Source organism: Pecten maximus, chromosome 17, assembly GCF_902652985.1.
Source record: "Pecten maximus chromosome 17, xPecMax1.1, whole genome shotgun sequence".
NCBI lineage: Eukaryota > Metazoa > Mollusca > Bivalvia > Pectinida > Pectinidae > Pecten > Pecten maximus.
Genome location: NC_047031.1, coordinates 22,441,141 through 22,466,721, shown reverse-complemented (window position 1 = coordinate 22,466,721; position 25,581 = coordinate 22,441,141). Strand labels below are relative to the sequence as shown.

The 25,581-nt window shown below is 37.0% G+C and overlaps 1 protein-coding gene across 1 annotated transcript; it reads left to right on the top strand.

The window, feature by feature from the left end:
- The first annotated feature begins 4,056 nt into the window (after positions 1–4,056).
- LOC117315635 (mucin-3A-like) lies at positions 4,057–25,379 on the top strand. The gene is made up of 3 exons (XM_033869918.1): positions 4,057–4,379; positions 16,988–17,363; positions 18,136–25,379. The coding sequence occupies exons 1-3, from the start codon at positions 4,167–4,169 to the stop codon at positions 21,303–21,305; spliced, it is 3,759 nt and encodes a 1,252-aa protein (XP_033725809.1). The 5' UTR covers positions 4,057–4,166; the 3' UTR covers positions 21,306–25,379.
- Positions 25,380–25,581: the final 202 nt, after the last annotated feature.

The following is a 25,581-nucleotide window of genomic DNA, read 5'->3' as shown; positions in this document are numbered from 1 at the left end:
AGAAAACAAAATGACCGACAGGCGGTCATCGTGTGATTGTAATAGCTGAAGCATGCTATCGCTTTTTCTTTAGAAACACTGAGAGCCTATTTTCGAGTTTTATAAGTTCCCATTGGTGTCAACAACTGTTCATTATTTTTTTTTAATTTGATGAAAGAACTCAGTCATGATATGTAGTAATATATTTGGGTTTTTTATTACATATATTTGTATTTACCAACAGCGGACATTTTGAATTTTGACAGTGGAAGTTTGTTATCGCTTTTTGTTGTTTTCCCTAAAGTTAGTCTCTCTCTCTCTCTCTCTCTCTCTCTCTCTCTCTCTCTGATTTCATTTGTAGGATCTCTTTGTTAACCAATGACTGACTGAAAGGAAAAGAATAAAAAAAGAAAAATAGAGAAAAGATTAGTTAACATAAATAAATACATATCGTTCAACGGTGGGCGTCAAGATCCATCTGCAATCGCTTGTCCTATATAATATATCTGAGGACCGCCTCGGGGTTTCCTTCATAACTCATGACTTTCATTGTTTAATGCTAATCACTTGTATCAAAGAAACATATTTGCTCTGAATACCACTCTTTTTCTTTAATTGAATCCTTATGAATTATAAATCATTCGGTCGGCCGAGGCAGAGAGACAAAAGAAAATTCAATCGTGATATACAAAACTAAATCAGTTTCTAAAATATGTTATAATTAAGTTTACGCTTTACGTTCATAAAACAAATTGGCAGGAATAAAGTATGAATCTAATATCACTGTGATCTGAATTATCATGATACTAATACCATAGAAAACTCGTTTCCATTAGGTCTTAGGACTTTAGGTCCGTTACAACTAATTACTTTATAACTGTTGTTAGACAAACGCTCAATCGCTAGTTTGAAGTACAAAACTTTGGATAGGTTTAATGGCATATAAGAGCACACCGGTACTCGAAAAATAGCAACCATGTTGTTTACAGGGGAGGGGATACTCACATCTTTGTAATCCCCGTGTTTTACACATATACAGTCACTTTCAATAGCAGTATTTTGTTGTTTGGTTTGTCCAAACCAAGTTGTTTCTTATAATTATAGTATCCATTCCATACGTTAGTTATTCAAGAACATGGCTTTAAATCTCATAGCTTTATTCGGCTTAGCAGCAGCTGATTGGCTGTATTAAAGGAGGATACATTCTATGTAATGAAGTACACACTCAATTAATATAACAACAAAATATTAATCTAACAATAGAAATATAATTTAATAAGTAAATCCGAAATCACCATGAACAGATAAAGATATATACTGATCATTCAGCTGCGACATGTAAATTGCATTTTGGATGATGCCTCACAAATACATCCAAATGTTAAAGTCGTCCAATGGTGTACTGTCTCCCACTACCCGACTGTATTAACGAAAAACACTGGAGACAATTTCTACTACAAAACTTACACGGTGTCGTTATGTATATCATTGAAATTTTCGTAACATAAGTATATAGGTTACGTTTGTATGTGTAGAGAAATATCATCAAGGAAGGTTTTAAGCAATATTGCATTGCATATAAACCGTAAGATCACATTGTTAATTTCCGTACTGCTCATTATATTAATATCATTTACATAAGGTAAACATGAAGCGAACATACCTGTATATATGATCCAGGAACCGTTAAAAGGTAAACGTGCTATATTTCACTGAATTAAGTTAGCTTCAACTTAGATACAAAAGCAAAAGCGCTCTAAGTTGATACAACGCGTAAAAAAAGACATCAATTTGCATTAGCTTTATAGAAATTGATTGAATAACTAAGAGAATAGATAGTTGATTAATGAGAGGCGAGCTTTATAGATGTTCCTCGTATTATTTATCATTTTCCAATTTTACAGTTTTCATTAGAAGCTCAATATTTTGGAGGAGGTAAGAGGGTAAAGTGAAGTAATATTCTGGTATTGTATATAAACCATAGTCGATTCAATTTACCACAATAACGTTTTTGGTCGGAGATTTAGCGTCTTGAAAACTTTTGGTATTGAATGGAGAAAGACAACAACCATTTTTGTTTTCATTCTAACATAATTACTTCTTGTCGGTGATACTGCATATCTAAGATAACTTCATAAACAGCTTTGTTGTCCGACTCAGGTCGATATGCCCACCATGGTGGTTATAAGCATTAATCTGGATGTCTTATTATGTTTCTGTTTGTTAATATGGTTAAAGGTGTCCAGCATTCATGTACCTATCACTCATATCATAGCCTCGGGCTTAGTTTGGGCTGTATCTGGAGACCGACTGCCCTGGTTTAACAAGACTTTACTTAATAAGATAATTTACGTTAATTTCCTTTTTATTATTAGTGATAAACGACATCTAATAGTTTTAGAATTTGTAAAAAATTATAACGCAGCAGTAGATACAAATAATGATAATATACTTTTTTATTCTTCATAATATATTCAGCATAAAGCTCATCTTCCATGTAGTCAAGATGAAAATTATACAGTATTTACAAATAAAGTGATTACAATTAACATTCATCCACATAAAATACAGGATTAGGGAGAAATCATTGATTCAAAATATTTCCTGATTTCTTAAGTGTTAAAAGTGAGGTATTTTTTTCCCACGTGATTCGGTAAAGATTCTGTGAAAAGTTATGACTCATTCGTCTCAAACAAAACCCATGCGAAAAAATTTGAGAGAAAAGTATAAATATAATATATAAAAGTACAATTTAAATTTCAATGATACCATTTATAGAAATTAAAAAAAATTGAAAATGCCGATCATTTAAAACCTAAAGGCGACAAAAAGTGTTGTTTTTTATGATCTTTGATGACATATATATACGACCCTATACGACTAGGTACGAAACTCCTTATTGACACGAAAATGACTCATTACTGTTGCGATCACATGGTCTAGGCTGTGAAAATCACGTGAATCATCGCAATTATTCATTTTTCTATGCAACAGATATATGTCAAATACTGACGTAACACGCTACCGACAAAAGATATATATATATATATATTTTTTTTTTTTGAATTCGCATCATATAATCTTCTCTCCTATTACATACCAGTTCAGTATAACTACATATAAATGCTCTCAAAATGGACAAAACATTAATAAATACAAAAAAAGTTTCGGTATGACTTCCTTGTTTTAAAAGTGACACTATAATTTGTTTACGTGATATATCTCTCGGTAACTTTTAAATAATGAAATATAATATATGAGGTGATGATTGATTTCAGAGCATTATCAGTATCGGTAAATGGCAAACTTTGTGTTAGTTTAATTATGAGCCCCTTAGATAATCTGAAAATCTCTAAATTGGCAATGATTAATGATATTCCACCTTCGCAGATAATGCCACCTGTGCAAAAATGCAAAAACAGACATTTTTATTTTATATACATTACATATATTTTGTCTTTTTATACATGCAATATACATCACGTGGTGCAATACATAACATTTATCATTTAATTAAAACGAATTAATGAAGACAATTCCCTCTTGCCATACATACGACCCTTACTAGGTACGTGACGATGTCACGTGACTTATGTCTGCCACTCGTCACCAGGCGACTTGTTACACACCCATTAACGTCTATATCCATGACTGTGTTTATGCTACCTAAAGAGCATTTCTGTGTCGTACTGATTCACTTGCGCTACATATCTATCTACGATGTAATTAAGTAATAAATACTTAAGTATCAGCAGCTTCCTTCTTAGATTCACATAATTGCACTATATTCAAGTTACTAAAGTACAATATTTAGACACTAAATTGGGTTTGTTATGAATGCATACGTATCGGAACGTAGACTTTTTCTTTAATAATTCTTCCATTTTGTATTCTCTTTTTAGGAAAATAGGTTATAACATTACGTCAAACTAACCAAACTTTGATCATTTTAATAAAAAATAATAATATGGGAGTTATGTCCTAAAATAAGATATTTACCTACTTCATTGGACCACAAGAAAGTATAAACTGGTACGGGCAGATACTTATTGTCAGTAACCAATCAACCATCGCAAGTTGAAGGTTTTTGTGCTGGATTTTAATTGTCACGTCATGTTTGTTAATTGTGTAAAATTGTGTAACATGATATCATTAATACCTGAAACATCTCGTTCCCTCAACCTTACATGATGTTGGTTAAGAGCATCGCAAAAATGGACGTACACGCGTTTCTGTACGGTGTTCTAGTGTTTCAGACAATACTGCATCTATCGACAGGTCGAGGGAAAATGGTGGAACCGCCCCAGCGGTCTAGTCTTTGGAGGCACGAGGAGTGGTATGGTAAACCAATGGTAGCGACAAATACTGACGACGGAGGTCTGAACTGCGGGGGATACTGGGTATGTAATAAGCGTGTGTACGAATATCTAATTACGGGACTCGTAACTCCCCTTCTACATTTCAATACATATGTATTTCTGGGGTGTTTGCCGATTTCTGGAATTCAACAGATTTTGGCTTAAAGCATTCAGATATTGTACTAACAGGATTTAACAAAAGTCGGAAATGTATGTTATTACAAAATAACCGATATTAACTAATTATGCTTCATGTGATGTGTATATGATAGAAATAATATTCACATATCGACATGTTATTTATATGATTTTTTTTTTAAATCTAAACCATGATGAATGATTTATAGACTATAGATGTTATATATATTTTGAAGCGGTCCTTTGCTCTAGGTTTTGGTTTTCCTAACTTTGTTTGTCGTATTTGAGTATTGGATCCCGGTTTAACATTTTGGAAGCTATTGCAACAACTAGTAAGAACATTATAATATTTTTATAGGATTGTTGAACAAATCCATCAAAGTCATATTTAATGAGAACTTACTTCTAAATACGATAAATGTTGATAATCAAATATACAAGTACATGACATATAGCCGTTCCTCATTCAAGATCTTGCTTAAACGAGCTGCTTTATCCATCTATGTCTCGCTTTATACAGCTGTTTCGTTTTTCTAGGTCTCGTTCTAAACAGATGTTTCTTCCTTCTAGGTCTCGCAATGTAAAACTATTTCATCCTTTAAGGTCTTGCTTTATACATCTGTTTCATCCTACTAGGTCCCGTTTTATATTCCTGTTTCATCCTACTATGTCCCGTTTTATATACCTGTTTCATCCTACTAGGTCCCGTTTTATATACCTGTTTCATCCTACTAGGCCCCGTTTTATACACCTGTTTCATCCTACTAGGTCCCGTTTTATACTGTTGTTTCATCCTACTTGGTCCCGTTTTCTACAGTTGTTTCATCCTACTAGGTCCCGTTTTATATTCCTGTTTCATCCTACTAGGTCCCGTTTAATACAGCTGTTTCATCATACTAGGTCCCGTTTTATATACCTGTTTCATCCTACTAGGTCCCGTTTTATATTCCTGTTTCATCCTACTAGGTCCCGTTTTATACAGTTGTTTCATCATACTAGATCCCGTTTTATAAACCTGTTTCATCCTACTAGGTCCCGTTTTATATACCTGTTTCATCCTACTAGGTCCCATTTTATATTCATGTTTCATCCTACTAGGTCGCGTTTTATATACCTGTTTCATCCTACTAGGTCCCGCTTTATACAGTTGTTTCATCCTACTAGGTCCGTTTTATACAGCTATTTCATCCTACTAGGTCCTGTTTTATACAGTTGTTTCATCCTACTAGGTCCCGTTTTATATTCATGTTTCATCCTACTAGGTCCCGTTTTATATTCCTGTTTCCTCCTACTAGGTCCCGTTTTATATACCTGTTTCATCCTACTAGGTCCCGTTTTATACAGTTGTTTCATCCTACTAGGTCCCGTTTTATATACCTGTTTCATCCTACTAGGTCCCGTTTTATACAGCTGTTTCATCCTACTAGGTCCCGTTTTATACAGCTGTTTCATCCTACTAGGTCCCGTTTTATATTCCTGTTTCATCCTACTAGGTCCCGTTTTCTATACCTGTTTCATCCTACTAGGTCCCGTTTTATATTCCTGTTTCATCCTACTAGGTCCCGTTTTATATACCTGTTTCATCCTACTAGGTCCCGTTTTATATACCTATTTCATCCTACTAGGTCCCGTTTTATACAGCTGTTTCATCCTACTAGGTCCCGATTTATACAGTTGTTTCATCCTACTAGGTCCGTTTTATATACCTGTTTCATCCTGCTTGGTCCCGTTTTATATTCCTGTCTCATCCTACTAGGTCCCGTTTTATACAGCTGTTTCATCCTACTAGGTCCCGTTTTATACAGCTGTTTCATCCTACTAGGTCCCGTTTTATATACCTGTTTCATCCTACTAGGTCCCGTTTTATATACCTGTTTCATCCAACTAGGTCCCGTTTTATATACCTGTTTCATCCTACAGGGTCCCGATTTATACAGTTGTTTCATCCTACTAGGTCCGTTTTATATTCCTGTTTCATCCTACTAGGTCCCGTTTTATACAGCTGTTTCATCCTACTAGGTCCCGTTTTATATACCTGTTTCATCCTACTAGGTCCCGTTTATATACCTGTTTTATTCTACTAGGTCCCGTTTTATATTCCTGTTTCATCCTACTAGGTCCCGTTTTATATAGCTGTTTCATCCTACTAGGTCCCGTTTTATATACCTGTTTCATCCTACTAGGTCCCGTTTTATATTCCTGTTTCATCCTACTAGGTCCCGTTTTATACAGTTGTTTCATCATACTAGGTCCCGTTTTATATAGCTGTTTCATCCTACTAGGTCCCGTTTTATATACCTGTTTCATCATACTAAGTCCCGTTTTATACAGTTGTTTCATCCTACTAGGTCCCGTTTTATATTCCTGTTTCATCCAACTAGGTCCCGTTTTATATTCCTGTTTCATCCAACTAGGTCCCGTTTTATATACCTGTTTCATCCTACTTGGCCCCGTTTTATATTCCTGCTTCATCCAACTAGGCCCCGTTTTATATTCCTGTTTCATCCAACTAGGTCCCGTTTTATATTCCTGCTTCATCCAACTAGGCCCCGTTTTATATACGTTTCATCCTACTAGGTCCCGTTTTATACAGCTGTTTCATCCTGCTAGGTTCCGTTTTATATACGTTTTATCCTACTAGGTCCCGTTTTATATACCTGTTTCATCATACTAAGTCCCGTTTTATACAGTTGTTTCATCCTACTAGGTCCCGTTTTATATTCCTGTTTCATCCAACTAGGTCCCGTTTTATATTCCTGTTTCATCCTACTTGGCCCCGTTTTATATTCCTGCTTCATCCAACTAGGCCCCGTTTTATATTCCTGTTTCATCCAACTAGGTCCCGTTTTATATTCCTGTTTCATCATACTAAGTCCCGTTTTATACAGTTGTTTCATCCTACTAGGTCCCGTTTTATATTCCTGTTTCATCCAACTAGGTCCCGTTTTATATTCCTGTTTCATCCAACTAGGTCCCGTTTTATATACCTGTTTCATCCTACTTGGCCCCGTTTTATATTCCTGCTTCATCCAACTAGGTCCCGTTTTATATTCCTGTTTCATCCAACTAGGTCCCGTTTTATATACCTGTTTCATCCTACTTGGCCCCGTTTTATATTCCTGCTTCATCCTACTAGGTCCCGTTTTATATTCCTGTTTCATCATACTAAGTCCCGTTTTATACAGTTGTTTCATCCTACTAGGTCCCGTTTTATACAGCTGTTTCATCCTGCTAGGTTCCGTTTTATATACGTTTTATCCTACTAGGTCCCGTTTTATATACCTGTTTCATCCTACTAGGTCCCGTGTTATACAGTTGTTGCATCCTGCTAGGTCCCGTTTTATACAGCTGTTTCATCCTACTAGGTCCCGTTTTATACAGTTGTTTCATCCTACTAGGTCCCGTTTTATACAGCTGTTTCATCATACTAGGTCCCGTTTTATACAGTTGTTTCATCCTACTAGATCCCGTTTTATATACCTGTTTCATCCTACTAGGTCCCGTTTATATACCTGTTCATCCTACTAGGTCCCGTTTTATATACCTATTTCATCCTACTAGGGTCCCGTTTTATATACCTGTTTCATTCCTGCTTGGTCCCAGTTTTATATTCCTGTCTCATCCTACTAGGTCCCGTTTTATACAGCTGTTTCATCCCTACTAGGTCCCGTTTGTATACAGTTGTCTCATCCTACTAGGGCCCCGTTTATATACCTGTTTCATCCTACTAGGTCTCGTTTTATCATACCTGTTTCATTCCAACTAGGTCCCGTTTTATATACCTAGTTTCATCCTACAGGGTCCCGATTATACAGTTGTTCATCCTACTAGGTCCAATTTTATATTCATGTTTCATCCTAAGAGGTCGCGTTTTATATACCTGTTTCATCCTACTAGGGTCCCCCGCTTTATACAGTTGTTTCATCCTACTAGGTCAGTTTTATACAGCTATTTCCATCCTTACTAGGATCCTGTTTTTATCCAGTTGTTTCATCCTACTAGGTCCCGTTTTATATTCATGTTTCATCCTACTAGGTCCCGTTTTATATTCCTGTTTCATCCTACTAGGTCCCGTTTTATATACCTGTTTCATCCTACTAGGTCCCGTTTTATACAGTTGTTTCATCCTACTAGGTCCCGTTTTATATACCTGTTTCATCCTACTAGGTCCCGTTTTATACAGCTGTTTCATCCTACTAGGTCCCGTTTTATACAGCTGTTTCATCCTACTAGGTCCCGTTTTATATTCCTGTTTCATCCTACTAGGTCCCGTTTTATATACCTGTTTCATCCTACTAGGTCCCGTTTTATATTCCTGTTTCATCCTACTAGGTCCCGTTTTATATACCTGTTTCATCCTACTAGGTCCCGTTTTATATACCTATTTCATCCTACTAGGTCCCGTTTTATACAGCTGTTTCATCCTACTAGGTCCCGATTTATACAGTTGTTTCATCCTACTAGGTCCGTTTTATATACCTGTTTCATCCTGCTTGGTCCCGTTTTATATTCCTGTCTCATCCTACTAGGTCCCGTTTTATACAGCTGTTTCATCCTACTAGGTCCCGTTTTATACAGCTGTTTCATCCTACTAGGTCCCGTTTTATATACCTGTTTCATCCTACTAGGTCCCGTTTTATATACCTGTTTCATCCTACTAGGTCCCGTTTTATATACCTGTTTCATCCTACAGGGTCCCGATTTATACAGTTGTTTCATCCTACTAGGTCCGTTTTATATTCCTGTTTCATCCTACTAGGTCCCGTTTTATACAGCTGTTTCATCCTACTAGGTCCCGTTTTATATACCTGTTTCATCCTACTAGGTCCCGTTTATATACCTGTTTTATTCTACTAGGTCCCGTTTTATATTCCTGTTTCATCCTACTAGGTCCCGTTTTATATAGCTGTTTCATCCTACTAGGTCCCGTTTTATATACCTGTTTCATCCTACTAGGTCCCGTTTTATATACCTGTTTCATCCTACTAGGTCCCGTTTTATACAGTTGTTTCATCCTACTAGGTCCCGTTTTATATAGCTGTTTCATCCTACTAGGTCCCGTTTTATATACCTGTTTCATCCTACTAGGTCCCGTTTTATACAGTTGTTTCATCCTACTAGGTCCCGTTTTATATTCCTGTTTCATCCTACTAGGTCCCGTTTTATATTCCTGTTTCATCCTACTAGGTCCCGTTTTATATACCTGTTTCATCCTACTAGGTCCCGTTTTATATTCCTGTTTCATCCTACTAGGTCCCGTTTTATATTCCTGTTTCATCCTACTAGGTCCCGTTTTATATTCCTGCTTCATCCTAACTAGGCCCCGTTTTATACGTTTCATCCTACTAGGTCCCGTTTTATACAGCTGTTTCATCCTGCTAGGTCCCGTTTATATACGTTTTATCCTACTAGGTCCCGTTTTATATACCTGTTTCATCATACTAAGTCCCGTTTTATACAGTTGTTTCATCCTACTAGGTCCCGTTTTATATTCCTGTTTCATCCAACTAGGTCCCGTTTTATATTCCTGTTTCATCCTACTTGGCCCCGTTTTATATTCCTGCTTCATCCAACTAGGCCCCGTTTTATATTCCTGTTTCATCCAACTAGGTCCCGTTTTATATTCCTGTTTCATCATACTAAGTCCCGTTTTATACAGTTGTTTCATCCTACTAGGTCCCGTTTTATATTCCTGTTTCATCCAACTAGGTCCCGTTTTATATTCCTGTTTCATCCAACTAGGTCCCGTTTTATATACCTGTTTCATCCTACTTGGCCCCGTTTTATATTCCTGCTTCATCCAACTAGGTCCCGTTTTATATTCCTGTTTCATCCAACTAGGTCCCGTTTTATATACCTGTTTCATCCTACTTGGCCCCGTTTTATATTCCTGCTTCATCCTACTAGGTCCCGTTTTATATTCCTGTTTCATCATACTAAGTCCCGTTTATACAGTTGTTTCATCCTACTAGGTCCCGTTTTATACAGCTGTTTCATCCTGCTAGGTTCCGTTTTATATACGTTTTATCCTACTAGGTCCCGTTTTATATACCTGTTTCATCCTACTAGGTCCCGTGTTATACAGTTGTTGCATCCTGCTAGGTCCCGTTTTATACAGCTGTTTCATCCTACTAGGTCCCGTTTTATACAGTTGTTTCATCCTACTAGGTCCCGTTTTATACAGCTGTTTCATCATACTAGGTCCCGTTTTATACAGTTGTTTCATCCTACTAGATCCCGTTTTATATACCTGTTTCATCCTACTAGGTCCCGTTTTATATACCTGTCTCATCCTACTAGGTCCCGTTTTATATACCTATTTCATCCTACTAGGTCCCGTTTTATATACCTGTTTCATCCTGCTTGGTCCCGTTTTATATTCCTGTCTCATCCTACTAGGTCCCGTTTTATACAGCTGTTTCATCCTACTAGGTCCCGTTTTATACAGTTGTCTCATCCTACTAGGTCCCGTTTTATATACCTGTTTCATCCTACTAGGTCCCGTTTTATATACCTGTTTCATCCTACTAGGTCCCGTTTTATATACCTGTTTCATCCTACTAGGGTCCCGATTTATACAGTTGTTTCATCCTACTAGGTCCCGTTTTATATTCCTGTTTCATCCTACTAGGTCCCGTTTTATACAGCTGTTTCATCCTACTAGGTCCCGTTTTATATACCTGTTTCATCCTACTAGGTCCCGTTTTATATACCTGTTTCATCCTACTAGGTCCCGTTTTATATTCCTGTTTCATCCTACTAGGTCCCGTTTTATATAGCTGTTTCATCCTACTAGGTCCCGTTTTATATACCTGTTTCATCCTACTAGGTCCCGTTTTATATTCCTGTTTCATCCTACTAGGTCCCGTTTTATACAGTTGTTTCATCCTACTAGGTCCCGTTTTATATAGTTGTTTCATCCTACTAGGTCCCGTTTTATATTCCTGTTTCATCCTACTAGGTCCCGTTTTATATTCCTGTTTCATCCTACTAGGTCCCGTTTTATACACCTGTTTCATCCTACTAGGTCCCGTTTTATATACCTGTTTCATCCTACTAGGGTCCCGTTTTATACAGTTGTTTCATCCTACTAGGTCCCGTTTTATATTCCTGTTTCATCCTACTAGGTCCCGTTTTATACAGCTGTTTCATCCTACTAGGTCCCGTTTATATTCCTGTTTCATCCTACTAGGTCCCGTTTTATATTCCTGTTTCATCCTACTAGGTCCCGTTTTATATAGCTGTTTCATCCTACTAGGTCCCGTTTTATATACCTGTTTCATCCTACTAGGTCCCGTTTATATACCTGTTTCATCCTACTAGGTCCCGTTTTATACAGCTGTTTCATCCTACTAGGTCCCGTTTTATATACCTGTTTCATCCTACTAGGTCCCGTTTATATACCTGTTTCATTCTACTAGGTCCCGTTTTATATTCCTGTTTCATCCTACTAGGTCCCGTTTCATATACCTGTTTCATCCTACTAGGTCCCGTTTTATACGGCTGTTTCATCCTACTAGGTCCCGTTTTATATACCTGTTTCATCCTACTAGGTCCCGTTTTATACGGCTGTTTCATCCTACTAGGTCCCGTTTTATATACCTGTTTCATCCTACTAGGTCCCGTTTTATACGGCTGTTTCATCCTACTAGGTCCCGTTTTATATACCTGTTTCATCCTACTAGGTCCCGTTTTATACAGTTGTTTTATCCTACTAGGTCCCGTTTTATATTCCTGTTTCATCCTACTAGGTCCCGTTTTATATACCTGTTTCATCCTACTAGGTCTCGTTTTATACAGCTGTTTCCTCCTACTAGGTCCCGTTTTATATACCTATTTCATCCTACTAGGTCCCGTTTTATACAGCTGTTTCCTCCTACTAGGTCCCGTTTTATATACAGTTGTTTCATCCTACTAGGTCCCATTTTATATACGTTTCATCCTACTTAGGTCCCGTTTGATATTCAGCTGTTTCATCCTACTAGGTCCCGTTTGATACAGCTGTTTCATCCTACTAGGTCCCGTTTTATATACAGCTGTTCATCCTACTAGGTCGCCGTTTTATATAGCTGTTTCATCCTACTAGGGTCCCAGTTTATATTCAGCTGTTTCATCTACTAGGTCCGTTTAGACAGCTTGTTTCATCCTACTAGGTCCCGTTTTATATATCCTGTTTATCCTACTAGGTCCCGTTTTAGATTACCTGTTTTCATCCTACTAGGTCCTCGTTGTATATTCAGCTGTTTCATGCCTACTAGTCCCGTTTATATACCCGGATTTCATCCTACTAGGTCCTCGTTTGATATACAGTTGTCTCATGCCTACTAGGTCCCGTTTTAGATAGCAGTTGTTTCATCCTACTTAGGTCCCGTTTTATATACCTGTTTCATCCTACTAGGTCCCGTTTTATATACCTGTTTCATCCTACTTGTTCCCGTTTTATACAGCTGTTTCATCCTACTAGGTCCCGTTTTATACAGTTGTTTCATCCTACTAGGCCCCGTTTTATACAGCTGTTTCATCCTACTAGGTCCCGTTTTATATTCCTGTTTCATCCTACTAGGTCCCGTTTTATACAGCTGTTTCATCCTACTAGGCCCCGTTTTATACAGCTGTTTCATCCTACTAGGCCCCGTTTTATACAGCTGTTTCATCCTACTAGGCCCCGTTTTATACAGCTGTTTCATCCTACTAGGCCCAGTTTTATACAGCTGTTTCATCCTACTAGGCCCAGTTTTATACAGCTGTTTCATCCTACTAGGCCCAGTTTTATACAGTTGTTTCATCCTACTAGGCCCCGTTTTATACAGCTGTTTCATCCTACTAGGTCCCGTTTTATACAGCTGTTTCATCCTACTAGGTCCCGTTTTATATACGTTTCATCCAACTTGGTCCCGTTTTATATTCCTGTTTCATCCTACTAGGTCCCGTTTTATACAGCTGTCTCATCCTACTAGGTCCCGTTTTATATACCTGTTTCATCCTACTAGGTCCCGTTTTATATTCCTGTTTCATCCTACTAGGTCCCGTTTTATACAGCTGTCTCATCCTACTAGGTCCCGTTTTATACAGCTGTTTCATCCTACTAGGTCCCGTTTTATATTCCTGTTTCATCCTACTAGGTCCCGTTTATATACAGTTGTTTCATCCTACTAGGTCCCGTTTTATATACCTGTTTCATCCTACTAGGTCCCGTTTTATATACCTGTTTCATCCTACTAGGTCCCGTTTTATATTACTGTTTCATCCTACTAGGTCCCGTTTTATACAGCTGTTTCATCCTACTAGGTCCCGTTTTATATTCCTGTTTCATCCTACTAGGTCCCGTTTTATACAGCTGTTTCATCCTACTAGGTCCCGTTTTATATACGTTTCATCCAACTTGGTCCCGTTTTATATTCCTGTTTCATCCTACTAGGTCCCGTTTTATATTCCTGTTTCATCCTACTAGGTCCCGTTTTATATTCCTGTTTCATCCTACTAGGTCCCGTTTTATATACCTGTTTCATCCTACTAGGTCCCGTTTATATACCTGTTTCATCCTACTAGGTCCCGTTTAATACAGCTGTTTCATCCTTCTAGGTCTCGTTTTATATCCTGTTTCATCCTACTAGGGTCCCGTTTATATACCTTGTTTCATCCTACTAGGTCCCGGTTTTATATTCCTGTTTCATCCTACTAGGTCCAGTTTATATACCTGGTTCATCCTACTAGGTCCCGTTTATATACCTGTTTCATCCTACTAGGTCCCGTTTATATACAGCTGTTTCATCCTACTAGGTCCCGTTTTAATATCCTGTTTCATCCTACTAGGTCCCGTTTTATACAGTGTTTTCAATCCTACTAGGTCCCGTTTTATATCCTGTTTCATCCTGCTAGGTCCGTTTATTACCTGTTTCATCCTACTAGGTCCCGTTTTATATACCTGTTTCATCCTACTAGGTCCCGTTTTATATACCTGTTTCATCCTACTAGGTCCCGTTTTATACAGCTGTTTCATCCTACTAGGTCCCGTTTTATACAGTTGTTTCATCCTACTAGGTCCCGTTTTATATTACCTGTTTCATCCTACTAGGTCCCGTTTTATACAGCTGTTTCATCCTACTAGGTCCCGTTTTATATACCTGTTTCATCCTACTAGGTCCCGTTTTATATTCCTGTTTCATCCTACTAGGTCCCGTTTTATATTCCTGTTTCATCCTACTAGGTCCCGTTTTATATACCTGTTTCATCCTACTAGGTCCCGTTTTATATTCCTGTTTCATCCTACTAGGTCCCGTTTTATATACCTGTTTCATCCTACTAGGTCCCGTTTTATATTCCTGTTTCATCCTACTAGGTCCCGTTTTATACAGCTGTTTCATCCTACTAGGTCCCGTTTTATATACCTGTTTCATCCTACTAGGTCCCGTTTTATACAGTTGTTTCATCCTACTAGGTCCCGTTTTATATACCTGTTTCATCCTACTAGGTCCCGTTTTATACACCTGTTTCATCCTACTAGGTCCCGTTTATACAGTTGTTTCATCCTACTAGGTCCCGTTTTATATACCTGTTTCATCAAACTAGGTCCCGTTTAATATTCCTGTTTCATCCTACTACGTCCCGTTTTATACACCTGTTTCATCCTACTAGGTCCCGTTTTATACAGTTGTTTCATCCTACTAGGTCCCGTTTTATATACCTGTTTCATCCTACTAGGTCCCGTTTTATATTCCTGTTTCATCCTACTAGGTCCCGTTTTATATACCTGTTTCATCCTACTAGGTCCCGTTTTATATACGTTTCATCCTACTAGGTCCCGTTTGATACAGCTGTTTCATCCTACTAGGTCCCGTTTTATACAGCTGTCTCATCCTACTAGCTCCCGTTTTATATACCTGTTTCATCCTACTAGGTCCCGTTTTATACAGCTGTTTCATCCTACTAGTTCTCGTTTTATACAGCTGTTTCATCCTACTAGTTCTCGTTTTATATAACTGTTTCATCCTACTTGGTCCTCTTTTCTATACCTATTTCATCCTACTAGGTCCCGTTTTATACAGCTGTTTTATCCTCTTAGATCTCGAGTTTGGTTTGGTTTTATTTGTTTAACGTCCTATCAACAGCTAAGGTCATTGAAGGACGGCCTCCAATGCGTGTAATGTGCATGCGTGTGATGAGTGCGTATGTGTTTTGGGAGGCTGAGGTCTCGAGTTTTGAAGCTGTTTCATCTTCATAGGTCTCTCAATCAAGAGCTGTTTTCATCCTTTTAGCTTAATAAATCTGCTTCATCCGACTAGGTCCCGCTTTATACTACTGTTTCATCTTTTTATGTCTCACTTGATACGGCTGTTTTGTCCTTCTATATCTCACTTTATACAGCTGTTTTATCAATCTATGTCTCGCAATAAACCGCTGCTTCATCCTTGTATGCCCCAATGTATACAGTTATTTCAACCTTCTAGGTATCGCGTTACACAGATGTTTCGACCATCTAGGTATCACTTGATACAGCTATGTCGTCATTCAGGGTCTCGAATTTCACAGTTGTTTCCTTATTCTAGGGTTAGGCACTATACAGCTGTTTTGTCTTTTTAGGTATCGCTTTAAACAGCTTTCTATTCCTTTTAGGATTCATATCATACAACTGTTTCGTACTTTTATTTCCTGTTAGTGGTGTTAAGGGCCATATTTTTTGGATGCCATGAGAAATTACAGAGAAATAAAAATTGTCCTTAACAGATATAATATATAGAATAAGAAGGACAATAACTCCAAATTGTATTTGATTTCTTAATTTCTGTACTTACAGTCTTTTGAAACCCAGTATTGGAAAAAGTATAAAATCTGTTAAATCAAGGGCTATTTCATCTCTCCTCTTAGAATTAAAATTTCCTTTCGGCCTATTTTAGTTGTCTCCTAGATATCAACACTACAGGCCCTTGGCATCACTGCTGAGTTCTAAAATGGGTAAAAAGCTGCATTATGCATTTCGTTTCTACTGAATCTAAATCTTAATTTACCACAGCCTCCCAAATAACACACACATTCCCCACACGCATGCATCTCGCACACAGGGGAGACCGTACTCGCATGACCTTACCTTTTGATAAATCGTTAAACAATACCAATCCAAACCAATGATGACTTTTCCCTGGGGTCGAGTAAACATAACTCGATCTTGATATTTGTATGGAGACGGATTCTTACAAATCTGTTTACCTAAACAAATAAGATTTTTGATGTTTCTACTTAATTTCAATAAAACATGATTCACTACATGTTTTCTTGATATGTACATAGATATATTCATATGCATGCTACGCATTTAAACATTTTGGCAACCGTATTTACCCTTTTTGTGGCGGGTTCATTATGGTTCAAAATTATCAAAATTAAACGCATAATCATGTCGTCGTCGTCGTCGTCGTTGTTGTTGTTGTTGTTGTTGTTGTTGTTGTTGTTGTTGTTGCATCAAACAGGATTTGTTTTGCTGATATTTTTTTTTTATCTTTTTTTCATTTTAACAGAAATTGCACGAGGTTAACCACCATCGATGTGGTTTATGTGGAGACGCGTTTGACAACAAAGACCGACCTAACGAAGCCGGGGGAAGGTTCTCCCAAGGATATATAGCTCGCACTTATTATCACGACAAAAATAAACTTATTGATGTAACCGTAGATATCAAAGCGAATATTGGCGGGTATTTTGAGTTTCGACTTTGTCCTAATAACGATATACATAAGAAAATTACTCAGGAATGTTTAGATAAAAATCACCTTGTCATTAATGGGTACGGATACAGATTCTATGTGGAAAGAGATTCAGTGTATGATCTTCAACTAAAGATTCCAGAGGATCTCACCTGTACTCAGTGTGTTCTGCAGTGGAAGTGGAAAGGATGTAAGTATATAATTGTTTAACATTAACCTTTCCCTGTCAGCAACATAATATATCATATTTGTATATAATGAATAATAAGGTTTTTAGTTTACAAATATATAGCCGGGTTTCCTCTGGTCCTGACACCATATCTGGTGTAGGGCCGGAACGCACAACTATATGTAAACGTGGAATTCTCCGACATCGTTTGGTGTCGCTAAGAGTTTGGAGCAAATACAATAAAATCGGGTGTGACATAACACCTACCTTACATGTATGGATAAATGAGATATTTACTTACCCCAGAACACCAATTTTAGTCTCATTTAGGTGTTTTATTCCGTCCGTATAAACCCTCGCTTTACGCTAGTCAAAATTGCATACTTGACCAAACGCCATATTGCTAACTATGTAGGTCGCGGGCCGCCTTATTAAAGATTAAAGAATGTGCTATTCTTTTATCTCCCTTTCTTTTCTACTGTTTTCTTTCATTGAACAATCACTTTACTTATATGTTTGATTGGCAGAATCGACGGGCACGTTTGGTGCTTTTATAGAGATATTGATTTTTTTCAATTATCTCTCTTGTTTTTTTCTGGGTTTTTTTAAGAGATTAATTATGATTGAATCGATTCCTTCTATTAGCTGAAGCCGATAACATGGGTATGTATGTAGACATTTACAGATACACTGTTGACTGTTATTTAATTACATTTAGTGTGTATCATCATTAATTTTGTGTTGCTTTACGGGAGAACAATTATTATTGATTTACCTCCCTTTGTTTTTGTAGCCCACTACTGGGGTATGTGTGACGATGGATACGGAGGTATTGGTTGCGGAGACCAGGAGGAATACTACAATTGTGCAGACATAGCGATCCTCGCCTCCAATGAAACTCGGAATATAACCAATACTACCAATGGAACGAGGATACACGACACACAGGATCCGCGGATCCATGCATGGAATAGTGGAGTTACCAAAAGTCCAGTTCAAGATGCGACAACGCAAGGTTCATGGGATTCGAAAAATGCGATTTCAACCCCGTCTTGGTTGCAAGACATGATGCTTGTTGCAAGCGAAATGGGGAAGCCGCGTAAGGAAAAGAAACATGAAAAACACAAGCATACAAAATCTAAGTCAGTTACGGTCTCTGGCGCTATACCCGTGTTGAATCTGCCAAATATTACAGCTACATCTATTCCTGTTCATAATATAACAACTCTACACGGAAATGATACATATCATAACGTTACGTATACGATCGGAAATAGTACTGATCAAGAGGTAAACGTGACAGAAGTTGGGAAAGGAGTATCGCAAAGTTCTCTTAATGAATCAGCTGTTGACACGGATAATTTTGACCTTAGTCTCACGAATAGCTCTAATGATGTAGACGTTCAGGGACGTGGAGAGCATAATTCATCCCATCAATGGGTGGACCTGGACTCGAGTCTGAACAGTATTCAAAATCCTGATACTGGGTCCCCTGTAGTCAAAGGTATCCCGATATCTGACGTATTTCTTCAGAGTAATGATAACGCGAAAATGCCGACAGAAAATGAACTTCCTTGGGTAAATTCTGTTGTTATGAATGATAATTCTCTGGCATGGAATCAAGATGTCCAAGGCGTGCCAAATGAAAAAGAAACAAAAACATTCTGGGCCGTCTCAAATGTTGCTGGTTCTAATAATCCTAAACAGGACCAATTCGATGTACAGAACAATAATATGAATAACAACATAGCGCATACATCTGATGTGAATATAGAAAGTATTCCTGTCACATCCCTACCTGAAAAACGAGGAAAAGCTACGACAGGCACATTATTCAACCTTTATTCAACTACAACTGGCGCTGTAAGAAGTACACAACAACCCACGGCTATAACCACAACTGATATTCCTCAACCAGAACAGTCCTCGGGTACAACTTTCCGAAAGCGTATCGGCTCACCAGGGATACCTATTTTTGCAAAAGATTTCATGAATATAATGGGACAGGGAACTTTATCTCCATCTCCACCTTCATCCACGGTAGATATCCTAATACCGAACTCCACGGATAGCCCATCTTCTACTGTAACTGAACATGATGTTAATGTTGCCTACCCACCAACGGGTATCACAACATTTAGTACGGAACCAACGGCTATCACAACTGACTCAACAACTGACGTAACAAGGGACGTAACAACTGACGTAACAACTGACGTAACAATTACCGACGTAATTTCAACGAAGCGCCCCAAGCTTAAATCTGCTATCGACGAATTTACCATTAATACTGAAAACATGCCCCACATTCTTAATGATGTAACCGCCCCCGTAATAATGACGATGCCGACACAGTATGTAACTCCGCCTCCACATCTTTCCTCAACATTAAGTTCTGTCCCAGAGGCCGAAGTTGGAAGTACAATATCCATACCGACGAACGAAACTGAAAATGCAATTTTTGAATCATCAAACAACACTGTTCTAAACCAGACAAATTTGACAAAGGAGTCTGTAACTAATGAAAATGGATTAACAACGAACATAACAGTCGACCAAACAAATGATTTATACACTAACATGGAAAATACTACAAGCATCCCGACACAAAATGATAAAGAACGAGTAACGGGACAATCAACCCATACCGAGTCACCCCAGTCTACAAGTATTACCGAAATGCAGCTCCAAACACCTGAACGTAATACAACCGCTGACGCGGGTATTGAAACTACGTCGAAAGGAATCATATCTGATTTTGAGATAAGTACGATTTACACTGCGACCAAAGAACCATTTCAGTTAACTCCGACTAGCACTCCCAATTACGTTGCTGATACTTTGATAACTGCAGATGGCGGGAAGGAAGGAAATGTATTTCTAAGAAAAGAGAACAACCCGGATCTGTTGATGCAAAACGTTACAGATGTTTTGAAAAAAAGCTCACGAACCGGAAATCTCCAATGGATTTTAACAGGGCACATGGTCGATACCAAGGTCGGCGTTGCAGGTATTCCCATCCCCACGTTCAATCCCGACCAAATGGGTGGAACGTCTGGAAAGGTACATATCCATACGAATGAAGCTAAAGTTAGAGCGTCCATCATGCAGACTTATCGACCAAGAAATAAAGCGGAGATAGCCTTGAAGCCTAAAAACTTTTCAGCACAAAATAAATCCGCGTATCGCACCAATATGTTTACAGGTCCGTCAAATATAAAGAACATTCCAACGACTACTGAAAGTTTCATAATGTCAAAAAATCCTCAGCGAATAACAGATTTGTCGGCAAACACTGGGTTTGATAACCAACCGAAATCCTCACCATCTGGTACTTTCGATTCGATTTCTAATGCTGGCATGAAAGAAAAACCCACGCCGACAAGCGACATTTATCTGAAGCCGGATATGATTTTACCACGTGGCAGTATTTCATTCAAAACCAGCAGAAATAAGAGTGGAAACAAGGGTTCAAATAATGATCCCGGTTTTCTGAATAATGGACAACTTTCGTTTGGCGGACAAGATATAATTGATGCAGGGAGAACAGTTGGGATACCTCTCAGCCAGATCAGGCCAGGTAATGGAGGTATCTTGTCAGACGGGAGGCAAATCATTTCCGGTTTAGATTTTGTCGACACTGACCTACAATATGAAACTGGAAACAGAACACTTGCTATGTCACTTGTCGGAAATACGGTCAAGGGGCCTTCCAGACCAGGGTCGATGACAACTAATACTAAGATGGCGTCAAGTCAGGCAGCAATAGCAAATCAACAACCTGTGGCAATGAGACAAATTTCGCAAGAAACACCAATGGATAAAATAGGTGGGAACTCGTTTATGCATCCTCCACCTCCCAGTGAACAGTTGAGCATGCAACCGAACCAGATTATTGAGGAAATCATGGGAAATTTAAGGCCAGGGCAACGTTCAAGGTCCAACCAAAGGCAATTAGGTTAAAAAAAGGATTTAAAAGATAAGTTTAGGTCAATAACATTTCATGCATGTAAGAAAATAATAATACAAAATCCAGTCGACGACAAAATACTATCAATGTCACGACTGACTTTTTAGGATGTAAATGATACAGTTTTTTTCATATCATATCTTGTATGCGTTGCTTGCTACCTTTTCTATCAGCAGAAGACTAGAAGGATACTTTAAGGATTCGGTCATGTTGATTAATGTAGAAAAAGTGAATTTTGGACGAAAATTGTGAAAGTAAATTTCAGCAAATCTGCGGCTTTTATTTAGGAAAATATTAATTTGTGCTTCCCGGATTTAAAGATATTTTGTGAACATAAGATTTGACATGCTGAAAAACATTTCAATTGCTATGCAGATTTTAGCATCTGACACCAAATGAATGTTTCCCTTTATGTTTTTTAATTATTATTTTGTTTTTAATCCAAGCTCTGGATTCCGAGAATTTCAACCTAAAACGATTATAATTGGGATTCCCAGAAATAACTTAGAACTCCGTTAATTCACAAAAAAACATTAAATGAAATTAACTGGGTGAATTAGCGGAAAAAAGAAGCGCGGCGACATGCTATTTTTATTTTGATATTATTTTCTAATTAATTCCCATCTTAAACCCCCACAAAGATATTCTGATTTTCATCAGCCATTTATATCAATCACAACATTCTATGTAGTTGTTACTTGATATCAATTTCAAGCAAACAGAGTTGAACTTGCATATAGTGTAGAGTTTACCGTGTGTTTTCCAAACAAAAATAGAAGTTCCAGTGTCCTGTTAATTCATGGAAAAGAATAACGAAATTCAAATAAGAATATTTACGGAAATAACCGTATATTGGTTGAAAATTTCCTGCTTTCAAAACATGTATATAGGACAAATATAGTACTTTCTGTGAAACAGATTAGAATTTCTGTATCAATAATATTATATGTGAACATATTCCTTCGAGATTTTAATTTTTCTTCATTGAAAATCCTTAAAATAATTGCATTTGCAGTATAGAAGTATATGGCTAATGTATAATCGGTCATTTTCAGTATATCTGTTTTTAGGGATTTTTACTTTATTCTCAAAGAAAATTAAAAGAAAGTAATTGCTTATGCAGCATACTATTTACATGTATGTTGTATGATAGTTGCTGTCAAAGCCTCCGCCATTTTACTGTATTCACACTGAAAATAGAAAAACAATATCTTTACCTATTTGCTTCCATAGTAAATCAGTATATAGACATGTATATATTGTATAATCTGCTATTTTAAATATATTTATTCCTTTGCATTTTTTTCTTTTTCCTCAATGAAAATAAAAATAAAATTCTTTAAAACTGGTGTTTCTACAGAAAATAAATATATGTATATTGTATCAGTTTTTTTTTCTATTTCTCTGCTATTTTACTTCATTACTATCGAAAATAAAAAAGGAAATTCCTTAAGTAGTTGCTACTACAGTATATGAATACATGTATATTGTGAAATAATCCATTGATTGTATTCTTTCGTCGTCTTACTTTATCATCAAGGAAAATTAAAAACATCCCTTAAAATCATTTTTTCTACATAATCGGCACATTTTCAGTGAATTATTACTTCAATATTTTACTCATTCTCAATGAAAATGGAAATTCTTTGAAATAACTGCTTCTACCGAATAATGTATAATCCTCCATTTTCCTTATATGTATACATCACGATTTTTAATTAATGTATCCTCATTGAAAATAAGATGAAGGTTAACTGCTAAAGTATAACAGTGCATTGCATAATCGTCCATTGTTAACATGTGTCACGTCACTGACAGTGATGTATGGATTTCGCCAGGTTGTTGCACCTATTTTGTTGTAGCTCCATCTTATATTGCATTAGAAGCGAACTTGACGTTTATTTAAAGTGATGAAGAAGTAATATTATGTTGGTATAATTCTGATATTTATTGCCATGATCGTATTTGGCGCCTATATGTTCCATGCATTGTTGCATTACCCTAATGTCGAATTGCGCAAGGAAAAGGAAATTAAAATCTCAAATTCGGTCAAAATGGTCATGCGCACTCGAAATGATTATACACAGTTAACTTCAAACCGATACCTGTCATCTATAAATTATGTAAATCGATTGGAATAATTATAAATTCACTTAAAATGAATTTCGGTTGTGTTGTTTATGTCACAATACGTAAGAAAAGTCTGACATAATTTAACGTAGAGACGATTAACATACCCTGATCCTTTGTTTTTTATCTGTCAATAAAAACATTATACACCATTTTCAAAATGATCTTTATAAAATGGTATGTTTGAAACTGTATGTTTGAAACTATGTCATCATATGCAATGTGATAAAGCAGCTATGTATACGTTCATTTTTTTAGAATAACACTGATCGCCAGTTTTCAATAACACCATCGGCTTATATTATATCATAATGAATTTTAAATATTAAGGAATAAAATTTTAACATACATACTGGCATTAGTTAAAGTGCTTTTTGTTTTCATTTCAATAAAATGACAAGAATACTGATTTGTTAATCAACTACTAGTGAATAATTCCGTGGACGACTGAGACATGTCCTAAATACAACTCATAGACACATAGGGGACGCTTACTGTGGTATCGATCAAACAAGCATGATTGGTGTTGCAAAAGCAATACACAAGTCCTACTGGCCCAGAGCAAAGACTTGTAACAGTGACCTTGAACTTGACAAGAAAAAACTTGGAACTTGTTCATACTGAGGTTACGTACAAACTTTCACAAACATACCTTCAAGAATGGCTGAGAAAGGTTAAAACTGAGTGGACAGACAGACAGAGGGACGGGGAGGCAACCTATAGTCTCTCCGGTTTTACAGTTAGGGGACCAGTAAAGTAGTTTAAGTTAGGATGGATCCTTCACGGGTATCAAAGGTTTATTTTCATCAACAGCCTTAATAAGTAAACTGATTCCATATTCCAGCAGTCTGTTGTTTTTTAACAAATTCTATTTTCATATATCAAATAGCTCAAAATATTCATGGGAAAATAGGAATGGTAATTGTCGTGTGTGTGTTTGTCTCGGACGGTACGTTTTCACTACAAGGACAATCATTTGACATTTGTATACATTGTTTGACCCGTGTTTTCTACGATATTGATCTATCCGTGTGACATGACAAAGATAACTGATTAAATGCGATGAAATCGATTTCCATTATAATCCAGACATATATATTTATTAATTCACTTCTCAAGGATTTTGTAGCAGGCCGATACCTTTATTAGCACTCTTCCTATAACTAATTAATATTTTTATCAATTACAATATCGGGAAACTAAATCCCGTTTATCTCTAACATTTTCCAATCTTAAATGTCTTAGAATACATGTATATTATACTGTTACACCTTGTCTGATTCATAGGAATGATTGGAGAAGAGCTGGTTTTAACATTCGATATTATTTGGAGACCCATTGCCCAATAATTTAACATCCGAAAAACCTATTCTTAATGATTCACATACTTCAAGAACCCCCTTTTTAATCTGAATTTAATTCAGGAACAACCCGTCCTAATCTTAATACGCATCAGGAACATTCAGTTCATATTTAAACAATACCTTTTGTTTGAACAATACCTACAGACCTTTTGTTTGAACAATGCCCACAGACCTTTTGTTTGAACAATGCCCACAGACCTTTTGTTCGAACAATGCCCAGACCTTTTGTTTGAAGTTCTTGCTGAGATGTAAGTCTCGACAGACTGATAACATTATCAATATCGATTTAATTTAGATTATAACATCTACATCTAGTATATTTGAAAGCATTAGCGACAAATGTACTCATTTTTCATAACAACGTTAGCCTCATCACAGTGTGTAGTAGAATTGGGGACTGCGTAACCACGGGTAGTACTCACCACCGTCGGAGTTCTTCTTCTTCTCGTAATCTTTTAATTAAACAATGATCTATGTAATATTTACATACAAAAAACGTTGTTATGGTCTCCTAAATTTTCAATGCATGAACATTACTCCACAAATCTGACAAAATAAATGTTGTAGATGGAACTACATTTTGTATGTGTTATTGTTATGACGGTTGCTAAGACCGTGCCAAGAACTGTCCGATACTTTCCCGCGAAAATGGCTGTTATCTCTCCAATGTCACTCCCCTGTAAAGACATAAAAAAATGCATTTTATTTTAAATATTGGGTGATTTAACAGATACAATAAAAAATATTAAAATATAATCATTATGTAAATATAAGG